Here is a 13573-nt window from a genome sequence, read left to right as displayed (position 1 = left end):
CTCTCATCTCTTGGATTTCCTCTGCAGATAATGTATTCATATCTACGACTGTCCAGTGAACAAGGTTACTTTCGAATTTGAATCCTTAAACATCTATGACCAACATACGCATCTTGGAGCCTTTTCCTCTAAGCCCACTCTTTTTCCAGATATCCCTTTAAGGCTCAAGATTCCTATCACACGGATACTCTGGAATTAAAGTCTCTACCCTCCCCTGAGGAAGCCATACAGCAAAACGCGTCAGAAAAAAGAACACTTTCCAGCGTTTTAGTACTTTTACTTAAGGTATTATTCACCGTTTCATGTAGAATCTTTTAGCTCAGTTGAGCTGTTTAGCTTTGCATGTTTAACTGCATACCTATATATTTATATTTGCCTTAAAAAGCTATACTCCTTTTCGAGGGCGCTCGGTTGCAACCAGGCCTACTGCTCCAAAAAGCCTATAAGGGCCCGGCTGCTTGACTTGTGACGACTTTCTAATTGAAAATACAACTTCTATGTCACCGGAATTCCTCACGTTCCCCCAGATAGAAGTCTCTGTCTCTACTTTACAACTGCCAGGCTTAATTTCCAAGACAAGGCAAAGCCTGGCAGTGGTAGAGTAGGCCTACTTGGACCTCACCTTGTCTCCAGTCATTGGCTTGTATACCCGATAGTTTTCTGTATAGATCCATCATCTCCTCTGCAGACTTACCAATGAGGAGCATCATCAAACTCCCATGGGAAGCGATGGGAGTCTTTGCCAAAAATGTTCAATGGGGACCATAGATCTGTAGCTATGCCAGAGCCTGGAGCAGGGTTCATTACCCTGGTTCCTTCATGGGGTTGCTAGGGGTTCTTTGAGTAGTTTTCCCCTCTCAGGTGAGTTTGGGTGACACTAATGATCTTTTTTGCTATCTGTAAGGGTGACTGCCTTCCAAACGGCAAGCAATGTAAGAGGAATTCATCCCACTGACCACCACACTAATGTACTGTGAGCTGTGGATATAGTAATTATAGCAGGACCTGAGGACCTTGAAGTTTTTTCAAGGGTTCCCCATGTCAAAGAGGCTGTTCTAGAGGATAGGAATCCTTTCTCAAACTCATTTGTGGCCCCTGCCTTTAAAATTGTTTGTGAGCTATAGCATCTGCTGTATTTATCTCCCAAACCAGCACCAAATAGGTTAAACATTTATAATAAAAATAAAGAGAAAGCGATCAGCCTTCCTATATAAGATGTACAAACATACTTGGCTTATACTGAAATGTGTTTTGCATTGCACAAAAACCAAACATATTTCACCAAAGGCCCACAAAACGAGAAAGCTGCAGGCCCGCTGGGTACTGCAGCTAAAAACAGCACGCAGGCACCGAGCGGAATGTATACAGATACTGCTGGAAGACAGAGCCGTCTCAGATCAGCAGCAGACATATTCCCAGGGGCCCCGGCTGGTACCAGACTTCCTACCTGGCATTGCTGCGGGCCGCAGCTGACGGCGATAATTTCGCTGACTATCTTCTTCTCCTTTAATCTGACGGCTTCTTCTACGGCAATCTCACAGAAGGGATTCATCGAGTGTTTCACCCCATCGGTCACCACACCGGTCTTATCCGGCTTCACGCGGACCTGCAAGCACACAGATAAAAACTTGATCCCTGTATCTTATATGCGGTCAGCACCCTGGGCCCATTTATTCGGCATGCTGTAGATACTGCACGAGCAGATAAAGAAACTGTACAATGCTCTGATTTTTTTTTATTAACTAACGGTAAAACAAACACAGTTTATCTGCCACACTTATATTGTGCATGTAGCCTCCCAATTACCCCACTTTTCAAAAATGGGAAAAAACATTTTTATTACATTTTAACATATATACTATGAACAGCCGACTCAGGGACTCCCCCCAGATATTGTACAGAAGTAGATGGTCCTCAATGATACATACCAGAGTAATATAGTGATGGCGGAGGCGGGTCTGTGACACCCCCATCACTCATGGGATGATAGGAATTATTGTGCACAAAATTCAGAATTGTCAGAGCAGTCTGTATGGTTTTTAGTCTGCATTTTGGATTTAGATTTATTAAAAAGTGAACATTTGCTATGTCATAGGGAACACTTAGAATTGTTAAGCCAGCCTAAGAAGTACCCTGACCCTGGAATGTGAGAGTTCTAAAGCAGAGCTGTATATCTGCAAAATCTAAGGCACTGCTGCCTCTATTAATCTCAGAAGATTTGGTATTGTCACCTCTGGGCTGCTCATTTTTATCCACACTGGAGGTTCAACTCTTCCAAAATGGCAACTTTCATACAAACACACATGCTAAAAGTGAAACTAAACCTCCATTACTAACGTCCCCATTCCCTCGCAGGTTGGCGCTTTCTTTTCTGATAGATGATCTTTGGTCTTCTTGATAGGCTGGGCCAGGGTGAATTAACTCAAGCACAGGTGCAGCAGAGAGGAATTCTGGGTATCCTGGCAATGTGCCCAGCTCCGCCTTTTGCCAGAAACCCGGAGCAATCAGGTAGGTATGAGGGAGTATTGCAGGGTGGACATTGCCTGTCACTTTATGAAATAATGAATCTGACTGATTGTGGAAACTTTAGTTCGGCTTTAGGCTGATTGCTCCAGAAGCTGGTAATCACCCTTCAGAATCCCAACTCGATTTTACCAGTCCAGTACACACATTTTATTAGCAGTACTGAACCCCGATGAAGGGCCCATCCAACCACTGAAACGTGTTGTATTTATAGAACATAGGAGTCTGAACAAAGTTCACTTGGACATTATATTTTCTCCTATTGGTGTTCTCCTCCCCACCTTTTCCAAATCCCGCTCTAAAAATCCTGTTTATTAGTAATAATAATAATAATAATAATAATAATAACCACCCAGTTCCTACAGTGCAGAACAGGTAATAGAAGGTCAGTAAAGCCAAAAAAAAATTAAAGTGCCAATTGCCCGTGCTCTAAAAGAAGATAAATAATACTTAACTCTCCAACTTCCAATCACCACCCAATGTTCTCCCCCAAAAATTTTTAAGCTGGATGGGAAGAAGCAGTGGGTGGGTGGTCCAGAACTGTTCGGGAGAACACATGACAAATTTATATTTGCCAGTTGTTGCCGTCAGATCCAGTTAGCCCTAGAATGCTGCCAGCTTTCTACCACCCACTTATACTCCCATTTTTCCATCATCTTTGTATTATTCCTCAAGTGCTCAGTTCCCCCTGCAGGGTTCTCACCGAGGTTTTTTAGTTGGGCGCCCCACCCAGCACATATCAGTAACCACCCGGCTGTTTTTGGGTGGTTACTGAAGAGTTTGATCATAATACAGGAGCTGCTATCTGTCTATAATTTCTTCCCACCACAGCCCTGTATTATGTCCAATTTCTCAGTAATCACCGGTGAACAGCCGGGTGGTTACTGAAAAGCGGTGAAGCCGGGGAGAACACTGAGCACCCACTGTAACAAGAATTTTCTGAATCTGGCAGTTCCAGGAGCATTCGATTCCTGGGCCCCTGCTGCAGTTATAGGGGCCAGTGAGAGAAACCACTATCAGGATACAGTAGTTACACATAGTAGGTTAGGTTGGAAAAAAAAAAAAAAAAAAAAAAAAAAAAAACATAAATCCACCAAGTTCACCACCAAGGCAAATAATCATATCCCAGATATAAAACTCTATGGACATAGTTGATTCAGAGCAAAGTAAAAAACGTCTGGTACAGTTTGATCCAACAGGGGAAAACAATTCCTTCCCGATTCCATGAGGCAATCGGATGTTCCCTGGATCAGCTGTCTCTGTTATCTTTACTTTAAATCTTTAATCCCCAGTTATATTCTGCGCTCCTAGAAATCATCCAGCTTTTTCTTAAAGCAATCTATAGAAGTGGCTGAAACTACTTCCTGAGGGAGCCGATTCCACATTATCACAGACCTTACAGTGAAGAATCCCTTCCTTATCCGGAGCTTAAACTTCTTTTCCTCCAGACGCAAAGAGCGCCCCCTTGTGCTTTGTAATGATCTCAAAGTGAATAATTGGGAAGAGAGTTCTCTATATGGACCATTTATATATTTACACAGGGTGATCATATCCCCCCTTATACATCTCTTCTCAAGGGAGAATAGATTCAGTTCAGCTAATCTCTCCTCATAGCTGAGCTCCTCCATTCCTTTTATTAGTTTAGTTGCCCTTCTCTGTAGTGACATAGGGGTCAGGGATGGGGTAGATTGGGTCAGGGATTCGGCCTGCTGGAGCACTGGAGATCTTGGAGATTTTGCAATCCAGGAACAGCCAGGGGTGTAAGCAGGATGAGGGGCTTTTTTCATATGATCAATGATGCAGGGGGCACATTTAGCAAGCCCCTTTAATAAAGAAAACAGCACAATGCTGGCAAATAAGACTGGCAAATTTCAAGGCAATATCCTTTTACCATTGGCTGCAGACTATTAGACAGAAAGCAGCAGAGAATGGGTTAATATGACATCTTTCCTCCCGGACAGGCTGCAATGTGATTAGAGGACTTGGGCCACGCTTCTCTGCCTCCTACCTCCAGCAGAGGTTAGGCATTCATTCAGTCTGGACACTGAAGTGCATCTGAAGGACACGCTAGTTGTGTGTGTTGAACAGATGCCAAGCAGTAAGCCTATCCCCCCCCCCCCCTTCCTCCTCCACCAACCCTGCCACTGCAGTGCCATGCCGCACTGGACCATTTAGACAGGAAAGGAGAACACCTTTATTATCATACTTTTCACAATCTCCCCTGATAACTGCACAACCAGATAAGGAATATGTAAGTCAAATCTCATTTGTGCAATGAGCAGAGATAGGGAGGATCATTTTTTTTTTTTTACTAATATTTTATATCTAAGCAACCATAGCTCCCCTTGCTGGACAAAAAGCAGAATGACATGTCTGAGAAGCAAAAAAAAAAAATACTGGAAAACAATACGCAGTGTGGTGCGGATTCATGCATTTTCCTGCTGCAGTTGATTAGCAATAAATGAAATGGACGGTCTAACATTATACTGGTGTTTTGGTGTTTTTAGACACTGCCACGGTACAGTAAGTTGTGTGAAAAGCTTTTGGTGAACAGCAGATGGCGCCACACAAAGACAAGAAAAATGTTTGCAGATTACAAAGGTCGCAAGGTATTAAAAATCAGCCTCTGTCTTCTGTTAATTAACTCTTCAATATTATTCAGATCTTGAGAAACTGCTGCAAATGTCATATAGACAGCAGCTGCATTTGCAGAGATCTTTAAAAAAGGTTTTAGTGCAAGGAGACGCCATAGATCTATAAATATGGTGCAGTGAACTAGGCACAAAATGTGTTTGCCTTGCAGATTTCACAAGCACCTGACCAAGCAATCTGCTTGAAAGACATTAGACAGGTCCTCTTTGCAGACTGGATGGGAAGGGCGTACTTTAAGTTGACATTACGGCCAACAGTGCTATAATAAAAAATTGAAGTTCAAGATCAATGATCCGAGCGAGATATTCTTTGGGTCCCCGCCAGCTCTTACACCTCTACAGAGGCGACATACTGAAAAGTTGGGTAACAGCAGAGGGGCCACCACACGCCTAGGTTTTCCTGAGGGGGGAGAATACCATAGTGCCTACCTACCCCTACCATTGCTCTAATGGAGCTGCACTATTGGGTACAGGGGGCATGAAACCTCCCGCTGCTTGGACCTGATGATTCCACAGCACTGTCACATAGCAAGCAGCAATGTCATCAGCCAAGGTAACCATCAATACAGCTGGCTCGGGGTGGCTTCCTGCACTAGGAGCACCATGGATTTGAGGAAGGGGTCCTATTGTGTGTTAATTCCCCCACCTCTTAGACTGTAAGCTCTTCGAAGCAGGGTCCTCTCCTCCCGTGTCACTGTCTGTATTCGTATGTCATTTGCAACTCAATGTACAGTGCTGCATAATATGTTGGCGCTATATAAATCCTGTTTATTAATAATAGAGTAAGCTCCCGTGCCTATCCGGCTCGCAACTATCCAGCCTTGTACGGAGGACGGGAAAAAAAAAAAAAAAAAACAAATGCCAGGGCGGTGCAGGCAGATGTCTCCTGCGGTCCTCCTGCATGGAGCACGTTGAGAATTCCCTGCTTCCCGGAACTGTGCCAGATGTACCAGAGTACTGTATTTTAATAATGGAACTTCAGACTTTTCAAACTTTTTTGTTATGCGGCCTACCCTTCCGCCACATTAAGCCGGATAGTACAGAGTCTACTGTAATAATAAAAGGGGAGTAGATGGCCACCAATAGGCACCTTTAACCTGAAAAGGTCCACTCCTCTGAGGAGACAATTCTCAGATATAAACCATCTGACCAGACAGACACCATGGGCCTGATTTATGAACCCTTCAAGACTGGAGAGGATAGGCTATCCTGAGGGATCCAAAAAAACTGGAATAGATTTGTTAAAAATCATTTGCTTTGAATGGGCAATTATTATTAAACAGTATTTATATAGCGCCAACATATTACGTAGCACTGTACATTAAATAGGGGTTGCGGATGACATTGGAGAGGACCCTGCGTTGAAAAGCTTGGCAAATGTTTTCAATCCTGGCCCAGATCTTGTACTCCAGGTTTGTTGGATCACCCAGCTTTTTGAGTCTTTGATAAATCAGGCTCCATTTAGGAGGTTCACAATACCCCGGCCTTCATCTTGACGGCAAAAAGTGATCCGTCTGGATCTGTCAGCTGCGTCTTTGATCCATAATTTTAGCAGCATCTTGTTTGAAAACGAAAAAAGAAGGGACCAGGCCCCGGCGCGCAGCTGTGCTCGGGCCGCCATCAAGAGGGAATATGTTCGGCAATAAGGAATACATTTCATGTTCAAGTGCCTCACTTCAAACTTCCTACAACGGGTCCAGAAGGAAGAGATTTTCTCCATTGAAAGCCGGAAAAATCTGTTGATTTTGTTCCTTCCAGAAACTCGTCTGGAAATTGAGGGAGTAAAAAGCAATGAATCTGTCTTAGCCAGGTGATTTACATACAAATCATCCTCGGCTATTGACAGCTGACGCTTCTTCTTCATCACAGGCAGACACTTCAACCGTGAAGCCATCAAAGAGAAGGAAACAGATAAGCCGGAGAGACGAGTGATTTACAGTGCAAGTCACTCCATTATATCCTGGGAGTTGCGGGAGTAACAGATTTGCTGCCTAAGCGGGTCCAAATCGGTGGCTTTCCTCTGATCTGATAGAAAACATATAAAGGTATCGCTGATGTCTGGATATCATCTGCAAGGGAAACTACAGGGCGTTTTATAGTTTACAGTGAGCAATTTTGGGGAGTTGAAAATACTGAATATACTCGAATATAGGCCGAGATATAAAAGAAGATATCTGGGACAACTTGCAGTGTGCACCAGTCCTGCCACCAGTGCCAACCCGACAGTCATTGGCCCCGCCACCAGTGCCAACCCGCGCCTCTATAGTTCCTGCCTCCAGTATGGCATTTCCACAATGTAGAACTACTGGTAGCAGCAGACTGTGCTACCCTTCCTTGTTCCATTCATTGCCCACCTGCCCTTGGCAGCCAATCCACCCCTTACTATCCACTGCCATACAGCCTTAGTTTTAGGTTCTGCTCATTCACAGAAAGAGGCTGAATGACAATGGAGGGACGCGGAGGAAATTTCAGCCAACAGTAGCTAAAAAGGTGGCTCAATGGCATGAGGGGAGCCAATTCTGCATTAAGAAGTGTCACACTGATGGAGGGACCAGCCGGAGACCCAGAGCACAAGCCAGCTCCAGCCAGAGGGGGAGTAAAGCAGCTTTGGTTTATAGTCCATTTTCTCATGTTGAATAGAGCAGAGAACTGTCCAAAACCATAGGGTACATCACCACTCATAACTCCATCCAGAAATAAATGGAATCCAATAGACTGAACTTGGGTTGATTTCGGACTCCCTGAGACTTCTGACTTACAATCCCTGTACAGTACAGCTCAAATGGCAGAAAAACAAGCAGCACAATGAGGCAGTTGGGCTGCAACTTCCCAAGAAGAATGCCGATGGGAGGAGAGAGCAGAATACCAGGTAAGCTCCCCTGCTTTTACTATCCAGTGACAGGCAAAGAGAGTTACAAGGCCTGTAAACATTACTGAACTGCAGCTAAAAAAAAATCAGATTTCCTGCTCAAATGGGCAAAATGTCACATGGTCTCAGAAAAGCATTGTGGTGGTTTCTTGTAATAAGAGATTGCTCAGAGAGACTAAAGCTACGTACACACTTCCAATTATTATCGTTAGTAAACGAACGACGAACGATCCTGCACGATACCTGCGAACGATCATATAGCACCGATCCTGTACATAGAGATAACAACACGATCGTTCGTAGATATTGTACACACAATAGATGCGATCGTTTGAACGATACAGGAAGTTACGTGCACCACAGGAACGTTCGTTCATCACGCATGCTCAGACCATGGACAATCAATGAACAATCGTACACACGAACGATGGTCAACGATCGTCGTCCAATCCGATCCGCCGGTCCGGTCATCTATTTCCAACGACTTTCCTCGTTCGTCGGCTACTTTTTTTACGAACGATTTTTGCCCAATCGATCGTTCGTCGTTCATTTTGAACGATAAAAATTGGAAGTGTGTACGCAGCTTTAATCTAATGGGCTAAAAATAAATAAATAAATGAGCTCAGGAATCTTTCTGCTGTGCTAGTAAAGATGGCCGCTCCATTGTCCACTCACCCATAACCCTGTCTGAGCACAATACCCAAGTATGGCACATGAACCTAAAAGCATATTTACCCCTCGAAATATTCATATCACCAAGCTCTGTCCCGGAGTAATGGTTCTGAGTTTTCAGCAGTTTCCTGGGTCCTGAGCTCCATGCCACTACCAAGTCTTGTAATATGGAGGTGGTCAGCAGAACACCAGGGGGACCCAGGACATGGATACCTTAGAGTGCGATCTCCACTGAACAAGGAATTTGGCAGCAGGAAAGGCAAGTACCTTCAGGTAAGTCCCATTCGCCATTTTTAATCAGGGTTACTTTCAGCCCTCCAAATGAAAACAATAAAGCGCGGAGTCCTTTGAAAATGTGCTAAGTGGGATTTTGCCAATTCTTTTGTAAGCTGAAAAGGTCCCCAGCAGAGGAGACAAAACCCAACTTGTATTTCATATTCGATACATATTCATAGCAGAGACTTCTAAATAAAGTTCCTTACTTTACATGTAAAGTGTTTGGCAGCTTCTAGGACACCAAATAAGCGCCGGGAGTCAACCACAGGGCACAGAGACTTATGAAATTATAAGCAAAGTCAGAGGAGGAGGACACAGTGACCCTGAAAGGCAAACATTAACTTTATCTAACCCCCCAGTGACCACACAAACATGTGACACATGACAGTGCAGATCTAGGGCCAGAATACTGGGGATGTCAGGGGCCCCGTTACCAGGGGACAGTGGGTGCTTCACCAAGAGGCAAGGAAAGCCATTTCTAACCCAGGTTCCTCAAGGATTACTTAACCCCCCTGGCGGTATCCCCGAATGTGGCTCGGGGTAAAAAAAAACATGCAAAAGTGGTAACCCCGAGCCCTATTTGGGGTAGCTAAAAACAATTAAAAAAACCCACTTACCTTGTTCCATTGTGTCCCCTGGCATCCTGTCTGAAATATCTAATCCTCAGGTGGCGTCCTCTTCAGCCAGCAAATGCAGTGACGTTTCCCGGTGACGTTAGTGCATGTGTCGGTGCGTGAGGGAGGAGCAGCGAGAAATTCAAATAATTTTGTACTGGATTCAATACAAAATAGCTGTATTGAATCCGATACGAAGAAATCTTGATATTACACACATTTTATATATATATATATATATATATATATATATGGTAATGTTGGGGGTCCAATGGCACGTTACAGACCTTGTGGCACAGCATCATCAATAATATTTTCATCAGTTTGTAAGGATGGCATTCAGACTCACAGTATGGGGGCATTACTACCCTATCCCCTTAAGAATTTATACTTGAAGGGTTCCCTGTGACTGGCTGACCTCCACTCTCATGGTGCCCACACACCTGAAGGTCCACTCTATAGACCCTACAACATGGACACCAATGGTCTAAAATTGGCATTGTGGCCACCACTGTCAGGGGGCATTCCTCTTACTGAGCACCGATCAATTCATATCAGCAGGGGTTCCCTGAGTGGTGACTGACTGACCTCCCATCTAATGGTACCCACATGACCTCCCATCTAATGGTGCCACATAATTGGGGGTTCATTGCCACTTGGCAGACCCTACAACATGACACCATCTTTATAGTGGTTTAAAATTGGCATTGTGGCCACCACTGTAGAGATATCTGCGACAACTGGCAGAGTGCACCAGTCTCACTACCCGTGCCATCCCACCCATCATTAGCCCCAAAGATCTCTTTTACATCTCGGTTTATATTCGAGTATATATGGTATTTTCAACCCTTCAAAACTTGCTCAGTGCCCACTCACCACCAATGAATTTATATGGGCATTACCCAAGCTGTCCTTACAACTAATGATGCCAACAAAGCTGTGAGCCCAACATCACCTGGTGGAACCAACAGCAATACTCCAAATATTTTAATGGTCCATGGTTGGCATTCTGATCACCACTGTAAGAGGGGCATTCATTCCACTAACCACCAATGAATTCAGATTATGAGGAGTTCCCCCCGAGTTTTGACTGAACAACCCTCCCATCTAATGGTGCCTACAGAGTTGCGGGTCTATTTCCACCTGGCAGAGCCTTCAATAGGACCCCAATAATCTTGTTAGCCATCTAAAGTGGACTTTATAGCCACTACTGTGGGACAGATATTCCTCCATCTCACCACCAATAAATTCATATTTGGTTCCCCGAATTGTGATTGATCTCCTACCTCATCCTATCTACACAGTTGTGGGCCCAATGCCACCTGGCGGATCTTATGGCATGACTCCAATGCTCTTTTTAATGACCTAAAGTTGGCATTCTGGTTACCACTGTAAGGGGGCATCCCTTCCACTAACATCCAATGAATTTAGATCATCAGGGGGTCCCCTGAGCTGTGACTGACCTCCCATCTAATGGGGCCCACACAGTTGGAGGATCATTGCCACTTGGCAGAGTCTACAACATGACACTGAAGGCTTTTTGTCTTTCTCATCACCAATGTCAGGAGCATTCCTCCCCCGAACCTCCAATGAATACCTATAGGTAAAGCACGGTGACCAGCTGACCTCCCATCTAATGGTTCCTACAGTTGTGGGTCCAATGCCACTTGCTGGAACCTTCAGCATGATTCCAATGATCTTTTTCGTAGTCAACCATTGGCATTCCGGCCACCACTATGGGGGGGGGTATTCCTCCCACTAACCTCCTATGAATCCAGATTATTAGGGGTTCCCTCAGCGCTGACCCCCATCTAATATTAGCAGCCTAGTTGCAGGTCCAATGCCAGTAGGTAGAACCGCCGGCATGGCACTGATCATTTTCAGCCATCTGTAAGGCTGACAGTCCTACTAAGGAATGAAGATGAAGGTCACCAAGGCCCACAGAGGATCCCAAGGGTTCCTTAGGGGTTAAAAGGCCAAAGATTGGCTGGTCCAGGGCATGGTTTGGATTAAGGTCGTCGTTCTGGGTCAGAAATACGAGGGGAAGACGGAGGGGTGTTTTTGCGCTGGGATGGACACTGAGGGTAAATTCTCAGACGCCAAGATAAATTTTCCAACCTCTATTGGGCATCAGTGAGGACCATCAAAGGGTCTGCGCACCATGGAGGTCTCAAAGCCCTGGTTTGGGACCTCCCAACTCCAGCTGGTCATAAAAGAAGTATTTCTTGTCCAGCCACCAACTGGCAACCCAGGCCACCATTTGGTCTGATGAGGGGTCCAGTGGTCCCCTTGGTTGTCCATTCCTCACTAGATCCCTACACATCCCATGGGCACCTCTGCTGTTTTTTGCTACAGGCATGGATTTTGACAGGGCGTTCATAGGTCATGTGATCCAGGTGTGCCCTATCAGTGACAGGCAAATCTCAGAAACACAGAAGCTCAGCCCATGAGCAACCAAAAGGCATAAAACGGGGAGGCTTGGTTTGTAATGCTCCAGAGGAGGCAAATCCATAACCAGCCCCCATCTCTCTATGCAAGTCATTGCCCAATCCTCCTCCAGGGGGGTGCAATTACTGTCCATGCTGGCCCAGCTCCTTCTACACTCATCCACTTGCAGTTTTGGGGGAAGGGGTACACTTTACAGTTCTTAATGCAAATACCAAGTATCTAGATGTCAGTCTTTTGTGGGTAAATGTGAATCCACCCATGACGTGTGCATTTATCCTAGTGACAGGTCCTCTTGAGCCCAAATAGTTTCAGAAGCAGAAGGAATAAAACAATACGAATCCATTCCAGCCTCAGCTGGCAGCCCTGCCACTGCACAGACCCCGCCACCCCCACCTCACCGGCCCCCAGCCCGCTCTCACCTTCACCGCATAGTCTATGACCCGCTTGACACCGACCAGAGCCCGCAGCGCCATCTTTCCTGCCGCCTGTGTGACACCGACCTCAAACAGCAGCCAATCACCTTCTTTGCTTGGCTTCCCAGCCAATCGTCTTCTTTTCCAATCCTGACAACCAATCAGTTGCCTGCCAATCGCAACTCTGAACTTAGATAACAAGCAGCGTGCCGGTCGGCTCTCAGTCCAATCGCTGACTCGGACGTTTCGTAAGGTACAACGTGGGGGGTGGAGCGAATAATGATGGAGGCCGCCATGATTGAAATGGGCAAAGCACTGGCAAGGTCATTTAAGGTTAGGGTTTCCTTGTATAATGAATGACACTTTCTGGCATTCTTTCTGTGCTGATAGAGTTTCCCAACTCAAAAAAAGTTTGTTTTACCAAAGGTATTCATTATTATTGTCTCAGCTGGGTAGTTGTGTGCAAGCCAGTATCCTTGAGAATAGGGGTTTGATCACATTTGGGGGTTCGATCCCAAATTTGACCCCAAATGTGGACAATTCTAAATACATTGATATGTAAATCTGTAAAAAAAAATCAGGAGGTAGGAACATTTTGGAGGCAATAATTTGGACATAGTGTGGTGCAAAGTGTGCTGCTGCACCTGGGCCCCTTACCTATGGGGGCCCCAAGTCAATTTAGCAGTCAATTCACGTCAGTTCTGCACAGGGGCCAATGTTGGCTTCATCCACCACAGGATGGAGGGGAGGGGAAATCGGGACATGGAGATTTTGGAATGGGCTGGGATTGGCTAAGGGATAGCCAATAGAGGCTGCTGTCTTGGGTGCCTCATCGGTGGGCACTGTAGATCCTTCAGCCTTTACCCCTAAAAATTGACCAACTTCTATTTCCGTTTGATGCACCACCTTTTTTGTTTAAAAGTCTTTAAAAAACATAATCATAGGAAATCCCACATCTGTCATCTTCCTATTCCCATGCCGCCATCTGTTTGGGGTATCTCCTGGTATCAGGTCCAACCCATTAATTTCAGGCATGCACAGAGCAAGATTGGGGCCCAGCCCTCACATGCCTCCTGTGATGTAGCCGGCTCCTAGGAGGCTGCAGGA

The 13573-nt window shown here is 45.3% G+C and overlaps 1 protein-coding gene across 1 annotated transcript in view; it reads right to left on the bottom strand.

Annotated features, from left to right (window-relative positions):
* ETFB (electron transfer flavoprotein subunit beta) overlaps positions 1-12630 on the bottom strand; it is a 46648-nt gene extending 34018 nt beyond the window's left edge. The window contains exons 1-2 of the mRNA XM_072426079.1: positions 12473-12630; positions 1448-1606 (exon numbers count right to left, since the gene is read on the bottom strand). Coding sequence (XP_072282180.1) covers positions 1448-1606; positions 12473-12526 — 213 coding nt within the window. The 5' untranslated portion in view covers positions 12527-12630. The remainder of the gene's footprint in view (positions 1-1447; positions 1607-12472) is intronic.
* Positions 12631-13573: the final 943 nt, after the last annotated feature.

Source organism: Pyxicephalus adspersus, chromosome 11 (assembly GCF_032062135.1).
Source record: "Pyxicephalus adspersus chromosome 11, UCB_Pads_2.0, whole genome shotgun sequence".
In the NCBI taxonomy this organism is placed as follows: domain Eukaryota; kingdom Metazoa; phylum Chordata; class Amphibia; order Anura; family Pyxicephalidae; genus Pyxicephalus; species Pyxicephalus adspersus.
Note: the sequence above shows the minus strand (reverse complement) of the source record. Positions and strands in the feature narration are given on the sequence as shown.